Consider the following 25,940-nt stretch of genomic DNA (forward strand, 5'->3'; position numbering starts at 1 on the left):
CTATCTCTGTTAAGCTCAGTGTAAGAGCAATTAATCTCCAAAATGGTAAGTTTCCATAATTCATAAATCTCATCTTAATTTCACCAAAGACAATATGATGGTAAAAATGAGAGTCATGCTGCATAACTCAGGATATACTTGTAATATATGCAATAATCCCAAACAATACCCAGATGTTCATTTAAAATCTTTGAAATCTTGTCTTCATTGAGTGTTAAGATGCCATCAGAGAATTTGGATTCTGGTTTCTGGTTGTCTCTGGATACTTTTTTTTTTTTTGGTGAGGCAATTGGGGTTAAGCCCAGGGTCACACAGCCAGTAAGTGTTAAGTGTCTGAGGCCAGATTTGAACTTAGGTCCTCCTGACTCCAGGGCCAGTGCTCTATCCACTGCACCATCTAGCTGTCCCATCTCTGGATACTTTTACTTCTTTAGCTGTTGAACTTCTGGATTTCCACTAATCTAACCCCTCTAACTCCCTCTCAACTTTATCTCTCACTGTAACTCCCACAGGAAGGGGAAGGACGGTTCTTAGCCATGCTGAGTCTCCAACTGGTTCAGCACACCCACATGCACTGTCCCCATTATAATCTGGCCAGACTCATGTGGGCGTGGGGAAGCCAGGCTTAGTTACATTGTTTCAATAAATGTTCCCTGTGGTCAGAGTTCCTCTTGTTTGTTCAATTATCTCTCAAAGTACACACCCAAGCTTACATTTTTTTCAGTCTGATGAAAATAAAGCAAAGATAGGGTTATGAAAATCCCAAATCACAATTAATTCCTTATACTATAAATGTAAAAGGGATGACTAAGGCACAGTATATAGAGTACCAGACCTGGAGTCAGGAAGAAGTAAGTTCAAATCTGGCCTCAGACACTCCCTAGCTATGTGATCCTGAGTAAGTCACTTAACTTTATTTGCCTCAAGTTCCTCATCTGTAAAATGAGCTGGAGAAGAAAATGGCAAACCACTCCATTATCTTTGCCAAGAAAATCCTAAATCAGGTCAGGAAGAGTAGGACATGACTGAAAAATGACTGAAGAACAACATAAATATAAATAAAACTTTGTTAGCATCTTTATGTATTGAAAGTTTAATTCTTTGCTATGTAATCTGAGTAAGCATTTCATATATAAAGAATCTTACAGGAAAAAAAAAAAACTCCCTAAGAACTGCTATCAGGTTTTTGAAGTAAGTACTTTAAAGTGAGTACTTTAAAGACTAAGCCAGGTGGAGCCAAGATGGCAGAGAGGAATTAGCAAGCTGCCTGAGCTCTCCTTCTGTTCCCTGAAAAAGAACATTAAATCAAGCCTCTGGACAGATTCTGAAACTACAGAACCTGCAAAGAGACAGAGAGACACAGTCTTCCCACCAGAGATAATTTAGAAGACTTCAGGAAAGGTCAGTCTGACGCGGGCAAAAGGGAGGCACAGCACAGGGCGGCAGCGCGACACCAAGGGGGTTGGGGCAAGTCAGCAGGAAGCTGTGGGCCACAGCCGAGCAACTGAGGTCCCTGGATCCTGGCTCAACAAGCTGGTGGCACAGCAGGACAGTGGCAAAACCCACCTGCACCAGCCGAGAGGGAAGGTTGCCAGCTGGAGGGCCATGGACAGGATAGGTGCGACTAGGCCCACTGATCCCAGCACACTCAGACAGGAAGTCCAGGGCAGGGGAAATCCACACACCATAGAGGCTTCAGTGTAAAAAGCCGGGGACACAGTCCCTATACCCCAGCACAAAAAGCTCAAAACAGGGACCCTGGTGCCCCCAGAGCAGACCTCAACCAAATAAATAAATAAATGAATGAATGAATGAATAAGCTTCAATATGAGTAAGAAGCAAAAAAGAGCCCTCGCCATTGAAAGCTTCTGTATCAATAGGGAAGAGGCAAACACAAACTCAGATGAGGACAGTACTTTCCAATTGCCTACATGTGAAGTCTCAAGAGGAAAGTTTAATTGGTCTCAAGAACAAAAAGCCTCCTGGAAGAGCTCAAAAAGGATTTAAAAAATCAACTGAGAGAGGTAGAAGAAAAAATGGGAAGAGAGCTCAAAAAAGATTTCCAAAGTCAATTAAGAGAGGTAGGGAAAAAAATGGGGAGAGAAATGAAAGCAAAACAAGAAAATTATGAAAAAAGAATCAGCAGTTTGGAAAAGGAAGCACAAAGATTGACTGAAGAAAACAATTCCTTAAAAAATTCATCTGGCCAAATGGAAAAAAAGGTGCATAATCTCATTGAAGAAAACAATGCCTTAAAAATTAAAATTGTATAGCTGCTCTTTATGTGGTGGCAAGGAATTGGAAGTCGAGGGGATGCCCATCAATTGGGGAATGGCTGGACAAGTTGTGGTATATGAATGTAATGGAATACTATCATGCTGTAAGAAACAATGAGCGGGAGGAGTTCAGAGAAACCTGGAGGGTCTTGCATGGGCTGATGAGGAGTGAGATGAGCAGAACCAGAAGAACATTGTACATAGTAACATCAACATTATGTGTTGATCTACTGTAATGGACTAGAACCTTCTCACCAATGCAATGGTACAGAAGAGTTCCAGGGGCCTCATGATGGAAGAGGATCTCCAAATCCAGGAAAAAAAAAAAAAGAACTTTGGAGTATAGATGCTGATTGAACCATACTATTTCTTTTGGTTTTGGTGCTGTTGTTTTTCTATTTTGAGGTTTTTCGTCATTGCTCTGATTTTTCTCTTATAACATGACTAATGCAGAAATGTTTAATGTTATTTTATATATATGTGTGTGTGTGTGTCTGTGTGTGTGTATATAGATATAACCTATATCAGATTGCCTGCTGTCTAGGGGAGGGAGAAAAATCTGAAATTGGAAAGCTTGTATAAATAAAAGTTGAGAACTATCTTTACATGTAACTGGAAAAAAAATACTGTTAGCAGAAAAAAAATTAAAATTGGACAGTTGGAAGATAATGAATCCATGAGACATCAGGAATCAGTCAAGCAGAATCAAAAGAATGAAAAAAATAGAAGAAAATGTGAAATACCTCATTGGAAAGACAACTGATCTGGAAAACAGATCCAGGAGAGACAATTTGAGAATCATTGGACTGCCAGAAAGCCATGATCAGAAAGAGTTTAGACACCATATTCCAGGAAATTATTAAGGAGAACTGCCCTGATATTATAGAATCAGAGGATGAAATCATCATTGAAAGAATCTACCAATCACTTCCTTGAAAGAGACCCCAAAAGGAAAACCCCAAGGAATATTGTAGCCAAATTCCAGAATTATCAGGTGAAGGAGAAAATACTCCAAGCAGCCAGAAAGAAGGAATTTAAATATCATGGAGCCACAGTCAGTATTGCTCAGGACCTGGCAGCTTCAACATTAAAGGACCGCAAGGCTTGGAATAGGATATTCCAGAAGGCAAAGGAGCTTGAATTACAGCCAAGAATTTATTACCCAGCAAAAATGTGCATTCTCTTTCAGGGGAAAAGATGGACATTCAATGACATTGGAGACTGTCAAGGTTTCCTGAGGAAAAGACCAGAACTGAATAGAAAATTCGATCTTAACATACAAGACTCAAGAGATGTTTAAAAAGGTAAACAGAGGGGAAAAAAGTTACTCAATTAGGTTAAACTGTTTACATCCCTACACAGGAAGATAATATTTATAACTCTTGAAAACTGTAAATGTATTTGGGCAGACAGAAGGACTATACACAGAGGGTATAAATATAAATTGTCTTTGATGTAATGATACAAAGAAAAGTAAGGGGTTAGAAAGGGAGTCTAGAGGGCAGCTAGATGGCGCAGTGGATAAAGCACCGGCCCTGGATTCAAGAGTACCTGAGTTAAAATCCAGCCTCAGACACTTGACACTTTCACTTAACCCCCATTGCCACGAAAAAAAAAAAATAGAAAGGGAGTCTATGGGGAGAAGAGGAAAGGGGAGGTAGAATGGGGTGAATTACATCATATGAAGAGGTAAAAAAAAAAACCTATTACAATAGAGGAAAAGAAGGGAGGGGTGAACATTGTTTCAACCCTACTCTCACCAGATTTGATTCAAAGAAGAAATAACATATATGTTCATTGGGATAAAGAAACTTAGCTCATTCTTTAGCAAAGTAAAAGGGCAAGGGAAAGGGGGGGCAGTGATAGAAGGGAGGGCAAAAGCAAGGGAGAAAAGGGTAAAGAAAAGGGAGGGGGATGATAAAAAGGGAGGACAGATTGGGGGAGGCACGGGTAAGAAGCAAAACTTTGGTGAGGAGGAATAGGGTGAAAGAAGGGGTAAAAAGTACAAAGGGGGGCAGATAGAATACAGGGGAATAGACAGTAATAATAACTGTGAATGTGAATGGGATGAACTCTGCTATAAAATGGAAGTGAATTGCAGAGTGGATTAAAAACCAGAATCCTACAATATGCTATTTACAAGAAACACATTTGAAGCAGAGAGAAACACACAGAATAAAGGTAAAAGGCTGGAGCAGAATATATTATGCTTCAGCTAAAGTAAAAAAAGCAGGGGTAGCAATCCTTATCTCAGACAAAGCACAGGCAAAAATAGATCTCATTAAAAGAGATAAGGAAACTACATCTTGCTAAAAGGTATTATAGATAATGAAGTAATATCAATATTAAATATGTATGTGCCAAGTGGTATAGCATCCAAATTCTTAGAGGAGAAGTTAAATGAGTTACAAGAGGAATTAGACAGCAATACTATACTAGTGGGGGATCTGAATCTCCCCCTCTCAGAATTAGATAAATCTAGCCAAAAAATAAATAAGAAACAAGTGAAAGAGGTGAATAGAATACTAGAAAAGTTAGACATGACAGATGTCTGGAGAAAATTGAATGGGGATAGAAAGGAATATACCTTTTTTCAGCAGTACATGGCACATTTTCAAAAATTGACCATGTATTAGGGCACAAAAACATGATGGTCAAATGTAGAAAGGCAGAAATAGTAAATGCATCCTTCTCAGATCATGATGCAATAAAAATTACATGTAAGAAAGAGCCAGGGAAAAGTAGAATGAAAATCAATTGGAAACGAAATAATTTCATTCTAAAGAATGAATGGGTCAAACAACAAATCATAGAAACAATCAATAACTTTATCCAAGAGAATAACAATAATGAGACAACATACCAAAATCTATGGGATGCAGCCAAAGCAGTGCTTAGGGGAAAATTTATAGCTCTAACTGCTTACATGAATAAAAAAGAGAAAGAGGAGATCAATGAATTGGGCGTGCAACTTAGAAAGCTAGAAAAAGAACAAATTAGAAATCCCCAATTAGATACTAAAATAGAGATCCTGAAAATTAAAGGAGAAATTAATAAAACTTAAAGCAAGAAAACTATAGAATTAATCAATAAAACTAAGAACTGGTTTTATGAAAAAAACCAATAAAATATTGGTCAATTTGATTAAAAAAAAAGAAAGAAGAAAACCAAATTACCAGTATCAAAAATGAAAAGGGTGATGTTACCACCAATGAAGTGGAAATTAAATCAATAATTAGGAATAATTTTGCCCAACTGTATGCCAATAAATTTGACAATCTAAATGAAATGGATAAATATTTACAAAAATACAAACTGCCCAGGTTAACTGAAGAGGAAATAAAATCCTTAAATAAGCCCATATTAGAAAAAGAAATTGAACAAGCCATTACTGAACTCCCTAAGAAAAAATCCCCAGGGCCAGATGGGTTTACAGGTGAATTTTACCAAACATTTAAAGAACAATTAATTCCAATATTATACAAATTATTTGGAAAAATAGGTGAAGAAGGAGTTCTACCAAATTCGTTTTATGACACAAATATGGTGGTGATACCAAAACCAGGCAGAGCAAAAACAGAGAAAGAAAATTATAGACCAATTTCCCTAATGAATATTGATGCAAAAATCTTAAATAAGATATTAGCAAGGAGATTACAGCAAGTGATCACCAGGATAATATACTATGACCAGGTGGGATTTATACCAGGAATGCAGGGCTGGTTCAACATTAGGAAAACTATTAATATAATAAACCACATCAATAAGAAAACTAACCAAAATCATATGATTATCTCAATAGATGCAGAGAAAGCTTTTGACAAAGTACAGCACCCATTCCTAATAAAAACACTAGAGAGTTTAGGAACAGGTGGAGCTTTCCTTAAAACCATAAGCAGTATCTACCTAAAACCATCAGCAAGCATTGTATGTAATGGAAGCCTTCCCAATAAGATCGGGGTGAAACAGGGATGTCCATTATCACCCCTATTATTTAATATTCCACTAGAAATGTTAGCTTTACCAATGAGAGAAAAAAAAGGATTAAAGGAATTAGAATAGGCAAGGAGGAAATAAAACTATCACTCTTTGCAGATGATATGATGGTATACTTAGAGAATCCTAGAGAATCAACTCAAAAATTACTTGAAACAATTAACAACTTTAGCAAAGTAGCAGGATATAAAATAAATCCACAGAAATCATCAGCATTTCTATACATGACCAACAAAGTCCAGCAGCAAGAGATAGAAAGAGAAATTCCATTTAAAGTAACGGTAGATAATATAAAATACTTGGGAGTCTACTTGCAAAGACAAACCCAGGAACTCTATGAACACAATTACCAAACACTTTTCACACAAATCAAATCAGATCTAAATAATTGGAAAGATATCAATTGCTCATGGATAGGCAGAGCTAATGTAGTAAAAATGATAATTCTACCTAAATTAATTTACTTATTCAGTGCCATACCAATCAGACTACCTAAAAATTATTTTATAGAGCTAGAAAAAATAATAACAAAATTCATCTGGAAAAACAAAAAGTCAAGAATATCAAGGGAAATAATGCGTTAGCTGTACCAAATCTGGAGCTTTACTATAAAGCAGCAGTCATCAAAACTATATCTGGTACTGGCTAAGAAACAGAGTGGAGGATCAATGTAATAGGCTAGGCACAAGAGACACACAGTAGTAAATGACATTAGTAATGTAGTGTTTGATAAACCCAAAGACTCCAGCTTCTGGGACAGGAACTCAGTATTTGACAAAAACTACTGGGAAAACTGGAAGATAGTATGGCAGAAATTAGGCATAGACCAACATGTTACACCTTATACTAAAATAAGGTCAAAATGGGTACATGATTTAGACATAAGAGGTGATTGCATAGGTAAATTAGGAGAGGAAGGAATAGTCTACCTTTCAGATCTTTGGAAAGGAGAAAAGTTTATAACCAAACAAGAGACAGAGAATATTATGAAATGCAAAATGGATGATTTTGATTACATTAAAAAGTTTTTGTACAAACAGAAGCAGTGCATCTAAAATTAGAAGGGAGGCAGAAAGCTGGGAAACAATTTTTGAGGCCAGTACTTCTGATAAAGGCCTCATTTCTAAAATATATAGGGAACTAAATCAAATGTATAAGAATCCAAGTCATTCCCCAATTGAGAAATGGTCAAAGGATATGAACAGGCAGTTTTCTGATGAAGAAATCAAAACTATCTATTGCCATATGAAAAAAATACTCTAAATCAGATTAGAGAGATGTAAATTAAAACAACTCTGAGGTACCACCTGACACCTATCAGATTGGCTAAAATGACAAAAAAGGAAAATAATAAATGTTGGAGAAGCTGTGGAAAAATTGGAACACTAATGCATTGTTGGTGGAGCTGTGAACTGATCCGGCCATTCTGGAGAGTAATTTGGAATTATGCCCAGGGGGCTGTAAAGCTGTGCATACCCTTTGACCCAGCAATATCACTTTTGGGTCTTTTTCCCAGGGAGATCATGGAGGGGGGAATGTGGACCCACATGTGCAAAAATATTTATGGCTGCGCTTTTTGTGGTGGCAGGGAATTGGAAGTTGGGGGGGATGCCCATAGGTTGGGGAATGGCTGGACAAGTTTTGGTCTATGAATGTGATGGCATAGTATTGTGCTGTAGGAGGTGATGAGGGGGTGGAGTTCAGAGGGGCCTGGAGGGTCTTACATGGGCTAATGATGAGTGAGATGAGCAGAGCTGGGAGAACATTGTGCACAGTATCATCAACATTGTGTGTTGATCAACTGTGATGGACTAGATTCTTGTCACCAATCCAATGGTCCAGGAGAGTTCCAGGGGACTCATGATGTCGGGGGCTCTCCAAATCCAAGAAAAAAAAAAAAAGAAAAGGAAGCTGTGGAGTATGGACGCTGATTGGACCATACTGTCTCTTGGTTTTGGTGCTGCTGTTTTCCTTTTTGCTCCGATTCTTCTTGTATGACATGGCTAATGCAGAAATATATTTAATGTTATATGTCAGACTGTCTGCTGTCTAGCGGAGGGGGGCAGGGAAGGGAGAGAGGGAGAAAGAATTTGAAATTGGAAATCTTATCTAAACAAAGGTTGAAAACCTAAATAAATTAATAAATAAAAATTAAAAAAAAAAAAGACTAAGCCAAGGCCACTTTCCTGGCATTGCAGATAACTGAAAAGATAGAACTCTCTGGTAGTTTTGCCCATCTCTTTGCATGCATTCTATACCTGTTGTTTTTTGCTTTCACACCTAAAACCAACTGAGGTTCCCCCTCCTTCCCAACTTCATATATGACTGAAAGCATGACACAGTCAGCTTCTGAAGACAGGAAAACCTAGGATCAGTTATGTGCCTTTGAGACATACTGGCTGCATGACCCTGGGCACTAGGCAATTCTCTAAGATTATAAGATGCAGAAAAGGTGGTAGAGGGAGTTTCCTCACCTGGGAATTCCCATTAACCAAAGAAATCACGATTCTGGTCTCTAGTCCTAACTTAATAGGTAAGTGTCTGTCAGGGCTCAAATGACTTCATTGAACTTGAATTACTGCTAGGATCATTCATATGGCAAGGAAATATTCTGGTTCCATAGTCACATCAACCTAACCACTTGAATGTCCCAAAATTTGGCTACAGAAGCAGAAGGAATAGATAGTATAATCCCTCCTCAATAAACTGTCAAGGAACCCTTCCAAAAAGGAAGGCGTATCTCTAGCACACAGAGATAGGCCCTTTCCTATACAAAAAAAAGGAAAGGTAGGAAGCCATCTTTAGAGTTGCAACATCACACCAATCTTGACAGTCTGAAGGATCCTATTTTCATCTCTAGCTAAAGTATATCTTGCAATAAATCTCTTTTTGAGGAGATATAGAGAGCAAAACAAAATGTAAGATAAATAGTATTGATTATATAAAACTAAAAAGTTTTGTACAAACAAAACTAATGTAACCAAGAAAGCAGAAAACCGGGAAATAATTTTTGAAACAAGTATCTCTGATAAAGGCTTCATTTCTCAAATAAATAGAGAACTGAGTCAAATTTATAAAAATACAAGTCATTCCCCAATTGATAAATGGTCAAAGGATATGAACATGCAGTGTGCAAAGAAATCAAAGCTGTCTATAACCATATGAAAAAAGTGCTCTAGAGTATTACTGATCAGAGAAATGCAAATTAAAACAACTGAGATATCACCTCACACCTATCAGAGTGGCAAATATAACAAAAAAGGAAAATATTGGATGTTGGAGGGGATGTGAGAAAGCTGTTGGTGGAGTTGTGAAATGATCCATCCATTCTGGAGAGCCACTTAGAACTATGTCCAAAGGGCTAGAGAACTGTGCATACCCTTTGATCCAGCAATACCACTGCTAGGTTTATATCCCAAAGACATCCCCCAAAAGAGAAAAAAACCTATTTGTACAAAATATTTATAGCAGCTCTTTTTGTGGTTTCTAAGAATTGGAAATCAAAGGAATGCCCATCAATTCAGGAATGGCTAAACAAGCTATGGTATATGACCACCGTCATATGGAATATTACTGTGCTATAGGAAATGACAAGCAGGATGATTTCAGAAAGGCCTGGAAAGACTTGTATGAACTGATGTATAGTGAAGTGAGCAGAACCAAGAGAACATTGTGCACAGAGACAGCAATATTGTTTGATGAAGAATTGTGAATGACTTAAGTATTCTCAGCAATACAATAATGCAAGACAATTCCAAAGGACTAATAATGAGGCATGTTATCCACCTCCAGAGAAAGAGTTGATATTGACTGAACAAAGACTGAAGCATGCTATTTTTCACTTTCATTCTTTTCTTTTATTCAAATTTTCTTGAACAAAATGACTAATATGGTAATGGTTTATATAATTGTACATGTATGACCTATATCTGATTTCTCACTGCCTCAGGGAGGGGAGATAGGAGAGGGAAGGAGGGATAAAATTTGAAACTCAAAACTATAAATACAAATGTTTATTTTTTTTTTATCTTTTTTTGACACATAAGGTTTGGACATGGGTTTCCTTTTCTCCTCTCTAGTGTGGTCAGAGGTTTACCATATAATCACCAATTTAGAGAGATGCTACCAAATAAAGAACTGAAATATGCAAGAGAAACTTAGCAAGACTCCTAATTTTAAAATTCCTTGGACTCAAGGAGTTGTCATTCCAACTGCTGCAATGAGTGGACCTAATTTAATCTGAATCACTAAACCGTCACTGATCATTTACACTTATTAATGAAATTAACATCATGGAAGTCAGCTCTTGCATTGTTTGAAGGTTGAAAAATATGGAGTTCTATTTTTTAAAAACCCCAATATCTATGCTCCACAGCATATACAATTTTGATATTAAAACTTTCCTCACATGCACTGGAAGAAAGGGAAAGGGAGAGGTGGAATGGGGTAAAGTAGTTCACGTAAAAGAAACAAGAAAAAGTTTATGGATTAGAGGGGAAGGAGCAGGGGAGTGAGTGAGCCTTACTCTCATCAGAACTGACTCAACATACACACTCAAATGGGTATAGTAATATATCTTGCCTTGCAGGAAAGTGGGAGGGGAAGGAGAAGGAAGGGAGGGCAGATTGTGGGAGGGGGCAGTAAAAAGCAAAACACTTTTGAGGAGGGATAGGGTGAAAGAAGATAGGAAATAGAGTAAATATCAAGGGGAGGGTAATACAGTTAGCAATAGTAACTGTGAAAGAAATGATAAGCAGGATGCTATCAGAAGGACTTATGAAAAATGCAACCCCTCTACAGAAAAAGAACTGATGGTATCTGAATATAGATTGAAGTATAATTTTTTTGTTAGTTCCTCTTTCTAAAGAGGAACTGTTTTCTTTCACAACCTGACTAATGTGGAGATATTTTGCATGAATGCACATGTATAACCTATACTGACTTGCTTGATTTCTTAGGGAAGGGTGAGGAGGCCAGGAAGAAGAGAATTTTGAACACAAAGTTTTAAAAAATCAACATGAAAATTTGTTTTTACATGTAACTTGGGGAAAATTCTAAATAAATTTATTACTATTAACAAAAAAAAACTTGTCACACTATTCTAGTCCAAATTCTGCTGAATTCAACAATTATAATAATGTGTAAATAAAAAAACAAACATTTCACTTACATCTGGCTGAATGTATTTAATTGCAACATTTATCTTTTGTTTAAAATCTCAATGACATAACAGGAATATATACCAAACAGGGTCAAGAGAGTAAAGTGAGTAAAATTGATGATGTATCATGGTCTGTGGTACTGCTGGACTTGGAGTTAGGAAATCTTCAAGTCTTGGTTCTAACATTTACTTGCTAAGACATTTCTTTTTTTAAAATAATAAACATTTTTATTTGTAGTTTTGAGTTCCAAATTTTATCACTCCTTGCCTCCCTCCCCTCCCCTCTTCCTGAGGCAGTAAGCAATAAGATATGTTATACATGTGCAATTATGTAAAACATTACCATATTAGTCATTTTGTATAAGAAAACTTGAATTTAAAAAAATGAAAGTGAAAAATAGGATGCTTCAGTCTGTGTTCAATCAATATCAGTTCTTTCTTTGGAGGTGGATAGTATGCTTCATCATTAGTCCTTTGGGATTGTCTTGCATCATTGTATTGCTGAAAACAGTTAAGTCATTTATAGTTCTTCATCAAACAATATTGCTGTCACTGTGCACAGTGTTCTCCTGGTTCAGTTCACTTCACTATACAACAGCTCAAACAAGTCTTTCCAGGCCTTTCTGAAATCATCCTGGCTTGACATTTCTTATAGCACAATAATATTTCATCATCATCATCATACACCACAGCTTGTTTAGCTATTCCCCAATTGATGAGCATTTCTTTGATTTCCAAGCATTTAATTTATTTATTTTTCTTTTTTTTAATTTTATTTTTAATTTATGGAATAAAATAAGCATTTCTGTAACATAATATAATAAAAGGATGGTTGCACAAGAAACTGCAAATCTACTACACACAACTTGCTATTCCCTTCAAATATACAACAAAATTATTATGTAAATTAAATTTTTTTCTTCCTCTCTCCTCCCCTCTGCCTAGCCTAGAAATGGCTACCATTTGATACCAAGCATTTAATTTATTAAAAACACAGTTTAAAACTGAATATTTTTCATTAGATAAATAGGACTTTGTAAAGCAGTATTGCTGACACTCACATTGTTTAATAAGACCTTAGTTCTCATGAGAAACTTTATTTTTAGGCTAATAAGATTATAATTTGAAAAGAAAAAAATTAAATCAGTCTTTGATCATCTTTGTTTATATTAAGCTTTAAACTCTTGATTTTGATTTGTTAGCAATTGAAAGCACTAGTCCAAACTAAATTTTTTATTGCAAATAAAATATTTTGCAAGATAACCATTCAAAAAAGATCTTTAAAAATACTACTATAGCAAGGAATTGGAAGTTGAGGGGGGTGCCCATCAATTGGGGAATGGCTGGACAAGTTGTGGTATATGAATACAATGGAATACTATTGTGCTGTAAGAAATGATGAGCAGGAAGAGTTCAGAGAAACCTGGAGGGTGAGCTGATGATGAGTGAGATGAGCAGAACCAGAAGAACATTGTACACAGTATCATCAACATTGAGTGTTGACCTACTGTGATGGACTATATTCTTTTCACCAATGCAATGGTACAGAAGAGTTCCAGGGAACTCATGATAGAAGAGGATCTCCAAATCCAAGGAAAAAAAAAAAAAAGAACTGTGGAGTATAGATGCTGATTGAACCATACTATTTCTTTTGTTTTGGGTGCTGCTGTTTTTTTTTTTTCTATTTTGAGGTTTTGCATTACTGCTCTGATTTTTTCTCTTATAACAGGATTAATGCAGAAATAGGATTAATGTTATTATGTGTATATATGTGTGTATAGATCTATATCTATATATCTATATGCATATAGATATATAGATATAACCTATATCAGATTACCTGCTATCTAGGGGAGGGAGGGAGAAAAATCTGAAATTGTAAAGCTTGTATAAACAAAAGTTGAGAACTATCTTTACATGTAACGGAAAAAATAAAATACCTTATATGTAAAAAAATAAAAAAATTAAAATACCACTAAACAAAATTAGTAAAATAATAGCTCACCATTTCATTTGTAACTGGTAACCTCTTACGAAGAAGACAAGTAACTACTTCAACTATGGCATCATGAAGTTTGGGAAACCTCAGCAATTCCTAAATTCAAACAGAGGGAACAAAAGTACAACCATTAATCCCCATGGTCAGAAGAAACATCAAATTAGGTACAATACTTCTTTTTAAAAAAATTCACAAAGGAAGGGGGAAAAAATCCACCTTCTCTCCTTGCCATCTTTCCTAACCTCCCAATGAGAAAGCAAGAAAAAAAAATCCTAGTACAAACACACATAGTCAAGCAAAACAAATTACCAAATTGGTCAAGTCTCAGAAAATAAGTCTCAATCTGCACTCTAAGCCCATCAATCCTCTGTCAAGAGATGAATAGCATGTTTTATCATGAACCGTTTGGTCACTGTTGTGTGACAGTTCCTAAGACTTTCAAAGTTGATTGTCCCTGCATTATTGTTATTATTTGAATTGTTCTCCTGGATCTGTAGATTTCATTTTGCATCAATTCATACAAATGTTCCCATATTTCTCAACTTTTTGAGCATTTTATCGCATTCGTATACTTGTTCAACCATACCTGATGAGTATCCCCTCAGTTTCCAATTCTTTGGTATCACAGAGTTGCTATAAATATTTTTATAAATGGGTCCTTTTCCTTTTTTCTTTGATGTCTTAGGGGTTTAGACCTAGTAGCAGTCTCCCTGAACTAAAAAGTTTGAACATTTTAATAGCTTTTTGCACATAATTCCAAAGGACTTTAGGGAGGCCCTGTTCAGTTCACAGCTCTACTAACTAAATATTATTGTACTGTTTTCTCACAGTCACTCCAGTTTATCAGTTTCTTTTTTTGTCAACTTTGCCAATCTGATAGGTGTGAGGTGGTTGTTTTAATCTACAATTTAATCTGAGATGTTTTAAATCTACATTTCTCTAATGATTAGTAATTAGAAGGGGGAAAGGACCAGTAAAGTATGACTTGCAGGCCATTTTTTGTAGGACCCTACCATTTAGAACGCTACATTTTAAAATAGTTTTATTGTGGATCCAACCATTCTGGAGAACCATTTGGAACTATGCCCAAAGGGCCAAAGAACTGTGCATACCCTTTGACCCAAAGACATCCCAAAAAGAGAAAAAGACCTATTTGTACAAAAATATTGATAGCAGCTCTTTTTGTGGTGGCTAAGAATTGGAAATCAAAGGAATGCCTATCAATTGGGGAATGGCTAAATAAGCTGTGGTATATGATGATGGTGGAATATTATTGTGTTACAAGAAATTACAAGCAGGATGATTTCAGAAAGGCCTTGAAAGACTTGTATGAACTGATATATAATGAAGTGAGAAGAACCAAGAAAACACTATATACAGTGACAACAATAGTATTTGATGAAGACACGTGAATGACTTAACTATTCTCAGCAATACAATATCTAAGACAATCGCAAAGAACTAACAATGAAACATACTATCCAGCTCCAAAGAAAGAATTGATGTTGACTGAATACAGACTGAGGCTGCTATTTTTCACTTTCATTTTTCTTTTATTCAAGTTTTTTTTATACAAAATGATTAATATGGAAATATTTTACATAATTGCACATGTATAACCTATATCTGATTGCTTACTCAGGGAGGGTGCAGGGGAGGTAGGGATAAAATTGGAATTCAAAACTTTAAATAAAAATGCTTATTATTATTTTTTTAAAGTAAATATTGTACTTAAAAATGAAAAAAACAATTCTTATTTCAGGTGCCATACAAAATAGGCAGAGGGCCAATTCTGGTGCTATGGTTTGGCTACCTCTGATTTAGAGCATTTTTCCATATATTTCTACTGTACCAATATGCTCCAATGACCAACTACTATTTTTCAACCAGTACTAAATTGTTTTGATAATTAATAGCCTTGAGGTATATTTTGAAATCTAGTACTGCTAGGATGCCTTCCTCTTTTATTGGCTTTTTGTTTATTAAATGAATTTTATTATTTTTCTGTGTCTATAAAGTAATCCTTTTGCACTCTCATAGGATAAGCAAATTAGTGTAGGTAGTATTGCCACTTTCATTATACTGCCTTGGGCTAAACATGAACAATTAATATCTCTGCAATTATTTGGATTTGTGAAAAAAAAAAAGTTTTGGAATTGTATTCATATAGTTCCCACGTGTATCTTGGCTAGCAGACTCCTGAGTTTTTTATATTGTTACTTTACATGGAATTTCTCCTTTTATCTCTTACTTCTGGATTATTGTCATGATTTGCACAAATGCTAATGATTTAAGTGGGTTTATTTTATATCCTGAAACTTTGCTGAAGTGGTTTGTTTAGATGCTATGCCATTTGGTGCATGTGTTAGTGTATGTTTATATTTATATAAACACATATATACACACACACACACACACATTTTTTTTTCCTTTTCTTCATTTCCTGCCCCCTCTTTAGAGAGAGGGTGACTTGCCTTCTTTAGAAGAGGAGCATGGTAAGAAACAAGAAGTGAGCTCAGCACCAGTGCTCTACTTTGAGTGTAATCTGCTACTGTTCTCGTTCCTCTTGTCTTTCTTTCCCCCACAGTCCAATAACAGCTTTTTAATCCTCTCTTCATTTAATTACCTCTTTGAAATCCATCCTCCACAGAATTTGTTTCAAGACTAATCCTTCCCTTCATCCCTCTTCTCCCTTTTTTCTCTTCTCTCCTATTTCTGTGTTAAGTGAAATATATTTCTGTAATCAACTGTGTTTATATGTATATTCTTCCCTCAAGTAAATGAGGTACAAGTATTGTTCATTCCCTAATTCCTTCCTCCTTATTTGTTTAGATTTCTACTTGCACATCCCAATTATATGAAATAATTCCCCTCACCAACTTTTTCCCTCATTCCATTCTTTTTTTAAAGGTCATCAAAGCAAAACAGAACCACTCCCAAGCTCTCTGTTTTTATAAGACCTTTGACCCCTGATGACAATATAGTTCTGAGGTGTACATATGTCTCCCCATATTAGGAAGTAAGCAGTTTATCCTTGTTTAGTATTTTATGACTGATTATTTGTGATTACTTCCCCCCCCCTTGTCTCCTGTATTTTAAAGTTTATCCACAGCTTTATAACAGGAATGTCTTGAAGTTCTCTATTTCATTTTTGCCCCTCCAGGATTATACTGTTTTGTTGGGTTAGTATTTCTTGGCTATAAGCCTTTGCCTTCTTTAACTTCTCCAAGTTCTCTGCTCCTTGGAGGCTACTTAATCATATGATCCTGACTGTATCTTTAGTATTTGAATTTTTCTTTCTAGCTGCCTACATATATTTTATATATACATATAAAATCCTGGGAGTTTTCGTTTTGGAGTTTCTTTCAAGAAACTTTCTATTTCTACTTTGTCCTTTTGTTCTGAGAGTTCTGGGCAATTTTATGATTTCTTGAAATATCTAGGCTTCCTTTCCTATGGCTTTCAGTCCAGTGATTCTTAAATGATCTCTCCTTGATCTGTTTTCCAGTCAGTTGGTTTTTCTTCTATGAGATACCTTAAATTGTTTTATTTTTTTCAGTTTTTTGACTTTTTAATTTTTTTTTTTAATCTCATGGAGTTGTTAGCTTCTATTTGGTCAATTCTAGTTTACAGGGAGTTTTTGGTTTTGTTTTAGACAAAGAAAAATAGAATAGGCAAAACTGAATTAGACAGAATTTGTCATGTTCCACATCCAATGTTTTTCTATCCAGGGCAAATTATGGGGGGAGATATTTTTTCATCTCCTCTAGGTCAAGCTTGGTCATTATACTCAGAAAATTAGTTTAGGTGGGTTTTTTTAAACTGTTTTTTCTATTCACACTGTATTCTTGATTCTGTTTCACTGTAAAGTTCATAAATTTTCCCATGGATCTCTGAATTCTTCATATTGACCTTTATTATGGTACTCTATATATAAATAGATAGATAGATAGATCTATATCTATATCTATAGATATACTCCATTACATTCATATACTCCCATTTACTTAAGGAATGGATATCAATAGCTTCCACTTCTTTGATACAATAATAGCTTTAACAGTTATATAGCACTTTAAGGTTTACACACATACATATCCTCACAACAGCCTTGAGAAGTAGGTGCTATTATCTTCATTTCACAAATGAGGAAACTGAGATAGTTAAAAGTTAAGTGACTTGTTCTGATTCAACCCTCAACTTAGCGGGGCACAGTACATAAGAGAACTGGGCTTAGAGTTAGAAAGACTCATCTTCATGGATTCAGATCTGGCCTCAGACACTAACTAGTTATACAATCCTGGGCAAGTCACTTAACCCTGTTTGCCTCAGTTTCCCTCATCTGGAAAATGAAATGGCAGATTACTTCAGTATCTTTGCCAAGAAAACCTCAAATGGGATGATGAAAAGTCAACACAACTGAAAAATGACTACACAACAAGTGTCTGAGGCCTACTGTAAATTCAGTTCTTCCTGACTACAAGGTCCAAAGCTCTATCCACTGCTTCATCTAATTATATTATATTATAATTATATATTATAAAATAAGTGTCATTACAAATATTTTCATACATATGGGAACTAACTTTCTGACTGACCTGTATGGTACATGTCTAGCAGTGGGATCTCTCTAGGTAGGAGATTTTAAACACTTTTTAAAAAGTATAATTGCAAATTTCTTTCCAGAAGGACTGGACCAATCCACAGACTGGCAGATATTTTTTCTTATAGCTTGTTCTTGTACTTGTTCCAGGTATCTGGTATCCTAATTTTAGTGATTTATACAAAATTTAGTCTCTTTATTAATGATGCTGTTTAAATGTATATTTCTTACCTGTGTGCTATAATTGCTACAATGCTGAATAATTCTTTGCATTTCCTCATGAACCAGCTCCACACAACGAAGACTGGGCTCCTCTAACCGTTTGATTTGTCTCTTCACTAGTAATTCAAATGAAACCTCAGGCACAAACAAAGCAGGACGGGGCCCCTGAAAAAAATTTTTTTAATGTAATTTTAATTTATACCTCATATAGCAGTTAATATGTGATTATCTCTTTTACCTACAAAAAGGAAACATTTTTGTGAGTGATTTTTCTTAATATTAAATGAAAGGTTTGGACCTATATTAATATTGTACCTATTCACTCACACACACACACACACACACACACACACACACACACACACACACACACACACACACACACACACACCTTTTGCCTCATTTTGAAATATGCTTTAAATTTAAGAGTACTCACAGTAGCATTTCTAATGGCAGTCAAAATATCAATTGTATTAAGGCCACCAAGAGGGTCAACTGACTCTAATGTTCTCCCAAAGGTTTCATGGAAAATATAACATATTCTAGCACCACCACATCTGGAAAGACAAGAAAAATAATACTACTATTAAAAAGAGGTTGGACTTCTTGCTTTAAGTTTATAATATTTACTATATTTCTGATATATGTACAGGTAAACAAAAAAAGCATCATTTAGGGGGTTTCTATGTTCATATAATAAATTTGTTGTTCTTTCAGTCATTTTTTAGTCATTTCTCATTCTGTGAGAAAACCCCCATCTGGGGTTTTCTTGGCAAAGATACTGGAGTGCTTTGCCATTTCTTTCTCCATTTCATTTTACAGATGAGGAAACTGAGGTAAACAGTTAAGTGGGTTGCCCAGGATCACACAACTAAGAAGTGTTTGAAGCCAGATTTTAATTGAGGAAGATGAGTCTTCCTGACTCCAAACTCTATCCATTGTACCACATAGCTGCCCTCATATATTAAATATACCTTAAAAATTACATAGAGAGCTTTATTTTATTTCACAGGTAAAGTAATCAAAGGTGGAATAAGCCCACTTATAAAGTTATTAGCAACAGAATAAATCCTCAAATTCTTTTATCAATTTAAAATAAAACTGAAGCTTAATTCCAACAAACTTTACATAAAACATTTGCAGAAATACTTATTTGAGACGCAGCATGTTGTAGTGGACAGAAAGCTGGTGTCAGTCATGAATACATGGGTTCAAGTCCTATCTCTATGACATTATGGCTTGTGTGAATAAGGGCAAATAATGTAACTACTTAGTGCCCTAACCAATTCTTGGAGACTATAAATATCTCCAGACTAGAAGTATTCTCTATATCAATGACAAATTTTTACTTACAGCTCAGAAGTCTCTATATATTTTGCAGTTCCTTCAATTGTGTTACAATATTCTGTGGCAAATTTAGTAATAAGCTGCAATAAAGTAGCACTCTTGTCATCCACAGGTTCACCATAGCTATTTAAGAGAGACTGGTATTGAGCAGCTAAAACATTTATTCTTGTTTTCAGTTCTGGCAAGCAATCCCTAATGTGGTGCATCAATAACCTAAGGGAAGATAATATGATTATGGAAACACTGCACAAAAACAAGGTTATCAATGATCTCACAACACATAAAAACCTGTATAGCTTAAGTCAAAAAGTGTATTGAGCACCAAAATACATCGAATATGGCAAGTCAAAATGATGACTGAAAAAAAAAAATCAAATTAGAATTTCTCAAGCACAATTCACTGTAATGGTATGTCAAAATATAAACGTATATATTTTTAACTGGATTTAGGGAATCCTGAATATTAAACATCAGAAAGGTGCCTAGAAGAACATACTCTTTTTTTTTGGGGGGGGGGGGGGGAGGCTGGGCAATGAGGGTTAAGTGACTTGCCCAGGGTCACACAGCTAGTAAGTGTCAAGTGTCTGAGGCTGGATTTGAACTCCTGAATCCAGGGCCGGTGCTTTATCCATTGCGCCACCTAGCTGCCCAGAAGAACATACTCTTAAACTAGGCTTTGACCCCAGAAATCATTCAATTCATCACTGCTGTAGGATCAACATCTCTTCTAGATGTAGACTAGGCTAGTTTTCCCTAAAATGGGACTAGAACAATTCCTCAAGATGAAACTGATTCTCAATTCATTAACATTACTTCTTGGTCACCTTAAGGCATAAAAAAGCCATTCACACAAGTAGTTGACTTAAGTAAAGTAGATGATGTCCTACTGCTATATTCCTTCTGAATGGACACATTGTGGGGAGGAAGGGTGCCCAAATGAGTCAAAGTTAGCTCATATGAAATAATGTTTTACTCCAATCCAGAGCCCAAATCATTTTGACCAAGATGAATCAGGCTTGGCCCATAATATTTCTATGATATCCCTAATATCCCAAATAGCTGACTCTTTAAAACATATCTGAAAAATACTATGTATGAAACATTACTGATGGTAGTTTAAACAAACAATATTAAAACACTAGTAATCTGCCAGAAATTAAATAAATTTACATTGCAAATACCAGAAGTAGAGCCAAGATGGCATAGTGCTATGAACTCTGTTCTATAAACTCCACTTAAAAGATCTAGAAAATGCACCAGACCAAACCTTGATGGGGAAATCCAAGAAAAGTCACAGGGATTCCTTTGTCCAGTCCAACTCAGCACAGGGAGACTAACAAAAAGGTCTGAGGACACTAAAGACAGGATGACCAAAAGCACACAACACAGAGCATTTTTGTGCCCAAGGAGAGGCAAAAGGGGATCCTAGAATCATACAAGGCAAGCCCAGAACCATACTAGGTAATTGCCTGGTATATGTTTATGATGTTTTGTACAGTTGGGGGAAGGATCTGGGGAAAATGGTGAAAAGGCAGATCTTAAGTGGATTAAAACAAATGTATCAGAAGAGGTTCTTTGAAGCAAAAGCATTATGACACCCCAATTTTTTAAAATAATGTAACATTTAAGTGGGGGAGTCTGAATTTTGGCATCAAGGACTTGCATCCTTTGTTACATAGACTCAAGGAGTAATTTTGAAAATCCTCAATTCATAAATATTTACCAATATAGCAATCCAATTTCTGATTTTAAAAGTCCAATTTTATTCTTTACACACATGCAAAAATGAGCATTTCTCACAGAACAGAAAAGGATGGTAACATATCAAAGTGTGACTTTTTTCCTAGTTCTTACTTTTTATAAAAGTACATAGCAAATTCAACATGTCATATTTAACACTCTCCTACTTATCTGTGCTTCCTTCTGAACTTAGTTTGTTCTCCTCTGTACACTTTAAAAAATGTTTCAATAACCCTCTTCTTTTTGCTTTCCACTATTTTTTAGCATCCTTGCCCCTACCCTCCTCCATGCCCAATTAATTAAAAACAGGAAAATTTTTAAAAATAGCTAGCCTTTATAAAGTGCTTTAAGTTTTGCAAAGGACTTTAAAACTCATTTCATTTGATGCTCAAAACAAAACTTCACTATCATCTCCATTTTACAAATGAGGAAAACTGAGACCAGTAGCAGTTAAGCCCAGGATTACACAGCTAGTAAGTGTCTAAGACTACAGTTAAAACTCAGATCTCAGATCTGATTCTAGCCCCAGTACACTATCCACTGCCTCACCTAGTTACCTCTAATAAACAGTCAAACAAAACATATTCACATGGTGGCCAATTCCAAATTTGTATGTTTCCTTCTGAAGTTTGAGTTTATCAAATCTGTCAGGAATTGGGTTTCATCGGGTGTTCTCTAATGTAGCTTGTGTGACTGCTTTGATCAGAGTTCTTAAAGCCTTTCAGTTGTTCTTCTTTTGTTTTACAGTAAGACTGCCTTGTTATTGCCATTCCTCCTTGATCTGTTCATTTCTACATTATTCATACTGCCCAAGAGTCTCTGAAATGATTTTCTTCATATCTTATCATAGAATATTTTGCTATATTCATATACTGCAATTTATTCAATTCCCCAACTGATGGGTACTTCCTTGGTTTCTAGATCTTTTATTTCCTTTTAATCCTCTTCAGGATAAGGAAACATTATCATGCTTTTTAACTATCCTCCTGCATTCTAACCTGTTTCTACACAAATCTCCTCACATATGTATATGTGCATATGTGTGTGTGTGTGTGTGTATGTATGTATGTATGTACCTGTGTTCAACTCTCTTTTGTCTGGACAGAAAAAAATGAGGTTCATGTGATGCCCAATCCCCCCCACCACCACCACCTTCCTCCATGTTTATACATTCTTCTGTTCATGTTATTGTTGTTATTTGTCCTGTTTTCAAAGAAGTTCAATGACATCACAGGGTGATGTCTTGATTTGCACACAAATTGGATTTAAGTGAGGCAGAGGTGTACAAAATCATCAGCTTCACTCTCTTTTCCTGAGTCACTGAAGTCCAGTGACAAGACAAAAATCAAGACTACTGGTAATGGCTCAGGTTGAAATAAATTGTTCTTATTTCCCAATTCCATTATGGGAAGCCTTCACATGGTTGGTCAAAGAAAGAGGTAATCAGCAATATCAACTACTACCACGGAGGTCAAGAAGGATAGAATTGAAAAAAGGTCAAGAGATTTTTCACTTAAGAGATCATTAATAACTTTGTAGGAGCAATTTATGATAAGGTCAGAAACCAAAGGGTTTAGAAGATAGTGAGAAGAGGAGGGAAGGCACTATATGCAAGGTACTTTATGCAAACAAGGAACTATTTAGGACAATGGGGAGAAAAAGAAAACACTTCCTATTCTTAATGATCTTAAATTTACCAGGAGGATACAGATAAAGTAGGAGGTACACAGATAAGGAAATCTGTGGAAGGAGACAGAATTAACAGCTGAGGAGAGAGAATCAAGGTTTCCCAAAGGAAGTGACAACTAGGCTAATTCTAATACATCATCATCACTGTCATCATCTTCTTCATTGTCTTCTCCTCCTCCTTCTTCTCATTGTTACTGTTAATGATGATGATGAAGGAAGATATGGCTTCTGAGAGGAAGCGATGAGGAAGTAGCGCATTCCAAGCACAGAAAATGATTTATGGAAAAGTTATGGTAAAGAATGACTAGTTTGGGGGCAGCTAGGTGGCACAGTGGATAAAGGGTGGCCCTGGATTCAGGAAGACCTGAGCAGGTTACAGGCAAACAATATAGACTCATAAATGCAATGGTATAGTGGAAAGAAAGAACACAGAATTTATAGTCAGTCAGACGATCTGTGCTTAAATCCTGGCTCTACCTGTTTGACTTTAGGCAAGTCATTTGCCTTCATCAGATCTCATTTCTTATTTCTAAGTGATGAGATTAGTTTTTTCACTCCTCAGGGAGAAGATAAATGTGAAGATCTCTTCCTGCATTCCAAGTTGAAAGGGGCAAAGATGAGTTCCTGAAAAGAAAGGGAGGAAGGTTTTGATGGGGGGAAAAAAGGGATCAGAAATGGAGGGTAAACATAACCCTTGTCAGGAGTATATAGAGTGGAATAGTGGCATACAAAAGAAGAAGGAAAAGAATAGCTATACTTGTGGCTATGAAACAGATCTTCAGGTCTTCCTGAAGAGGGGGGAACTAGATGCACTAAGGAAGAAGTAGCTGAATATCCTTCAAGGAATGATAGAGTAGAGCCTGTTAAGTGAAAGATCATCCATTAAAAAAACAAAAAAACAGACAAAGAAGAGTATAATGTTTATGCTTGTCTCCTTGACCAGAGGTGCTATTTAATGGACTGACAATAACGAACATTAGATAGGTTGTTGTCTTTCCACACTGCACATATTCAAGACATAACAGATAATCTTCCAAGACTTTTATAAAAAGTAAGAACTAGGAAAAAAGTCACACTTTGATATGTTACCATCCTTTTCTGTTCTGTGAGAAATGCTCATTTTTGCATGTGTGTAAAGAATAAAATTGGACTTTTAAAATCAGAAATTGGATTGCTATATTGGTAAATATTTATGAATTGAGGATTTTCAAAATTACTCCTTGAGTCTATGTAACAAAGGATGCAAGTCCTTGATGCCAAAATTCAGACTCCCCCACTTAAATGTTACATTATTTTAAAAAATTGGGGTGTCATAATGCTTTTGCTTCAAAGAACCTCTTCTGATACATTTGTTTTAATCCACTTAAGATCTGCCTTTTCACCATTTTCCCCAGATCCTTCCCCCAACTGTACAAAACATCATAAACATATACCAGGCAATTACCTAGTATGGTTCTGGGCTTGCCTTGTATGATTCTAGGATCCCCTTTTGCCTCTCCTTGGGCACAAAAATGCTCTGTGTTGTGTGCTTTTGGTCATCCTGTCTATACTGTATATACTATATACAGTATATACTGTCTATACTGTATATACATCCTGTATATACTTCTGGTAAATTATATGTATATACTGTCTATACTGTATATACATCCTGTATATACTTCTGGTAAATTAGACACAGATTACATTGCCAAAACGAACTAAAAATTTTCACCACAGATTATGAAGTCTTGGGCAAGAAACTGAAGACCTGGAGAGACATAGGTTTTGACAAGGAAAAATCTATTTGTGAAGTGAACAGCCAGCTTATAAATGGTATCTGAGAATGAAATTTAGATTTCCAGACTATGGTTTAAAATAAAAGAGTGATCACCAACTTGGCCAGGGATGGAGTATACCTAACAAGAGTTGATAAAGTATTTACCTAGTATCTTGCAAATCTAATAAAAAGGGCTCTAAAAAATCAGGGAGACAGAAAGTTACCTATGTTTACCCACCAAGCTAGAGACCACAAAGAAAAATGAGTTGGGAGTAATGCAGGATGCTTGAGGAAAAAGGACATCTAGAACAGCTCTTGCATAAAGCTTGATGGAATCTATCAGGTAAGAACAAAAGGATTACTGTGCAGCAAAGAATAACTCAGTGGAGATGATTAAAATAATCTGAAGAATAGAAGATGGCAGGCTTTTTCAAATTCCTCCACTTTTGTTCAGAAGCATTCAAGCAAGAGAAGGCAAATGGTGAGAGTAACACAAGACTGAAGATAAAAAGGGATTATATAGCAGTAGGACAAGAGATTTAACTGCTATCTGCGAAGTGGCTAAAATTCTAGCTAGACTGTCTAAAAATCTAATGATTGGTCACCAATAAATTAGCAGCTTTAGCAAGAGTTTAGACTTTTACGGAGCATAAGAATTTGGTGAGGAGAGAGAGAGGCCAAGATGCCTTCATCTTTCTATCTGCTCCACTCCACACAAGTTCCCAGCAAAAGAGAGTGCTCCTCACCCCTTCTTCCTCCCAGAAGCCTCCTGTGAAACAGGAAGCAGGGCTGTCCACACACACACAGCTCCAAGCTAATTGGCTGGTAGCTCTGATTGATAAGTCTAACAGGCAAGCTCTACAGAAGTAACTTCCAGATGCTGGGCTGACCTTCAAAATCCCAGAAAAGATCAGTTCTGGGATACTCAAGCCATATGGTCTTTTCTCTTTTTTTTTTTTTTAATTTTAGTGAGGCAATTAGGTTTAAGTGACTTGCCCAGGGTCACACAGCTAGTAAGTGTTAAGTGTCTGAGGCCAGATTTGAACTCAGGTACTCCTGACTCCAGGGCCAGTGGTCTATCCACTGCGCCACCTAGCTGCCCCATATGGTCTTTTCTCAGGCCAGAGCCCACAATGTTTCTCCCAGCA

General features: G+C 36.0%; 1 protein-coding gene across 7 annotated transcripts in view; it reads right to left on the reverse strand.

The window, feature by feature from the left end:
* The window catches only part of DNM1L (dynamin 1 like), an 80,456-nt gene that overhangs the window by 15,602 nt on the left and 38,914 nt on the right, over positions 1-25,940 (reverse strand). For all 7 annotated transcript variants that reach the window (XM_043968758.1, XM_043968757.1, XM_043968754.1 and 4 more), the window contains 4 exons: positions 19,611-19,817; positions 18,694-18,814; positions 18,267-18,422; positions 13,439-13,528 (listed from right to left, as the gene is read on the reverse strand). In XM_043968758.1, coding sequence (XP_043824693.1) covers positions 13,439-13,528; positions 18,267-18,422; positions 18,694-18,814; positions 19,611-19,817 — 574 coding nt within the window. The remainder of the gene's footprint in view (positions 1-13,438; positions 13,529-18,266; positions 18,423-18,693; positions 18,815-19,610; positions 19,818-25,940) is intronic.

The sequence above is a fragment of the Dromiciops gliroides genome, chromosome 5, assembly GCF_019393635.1.
Source record: "Dromiciops gliroides isolate mDroGli1 chromosome 5, mDroGli1.pri, whole genome shotgun sequence".
In the NCBI taxonomy this organism is placed as follows: Eukaryota; Metazoa; Chordata; class Mammalia; order Microbiotheria; family Microbiotheriidae; genus Dromiciops; species Dromiciops gliroides.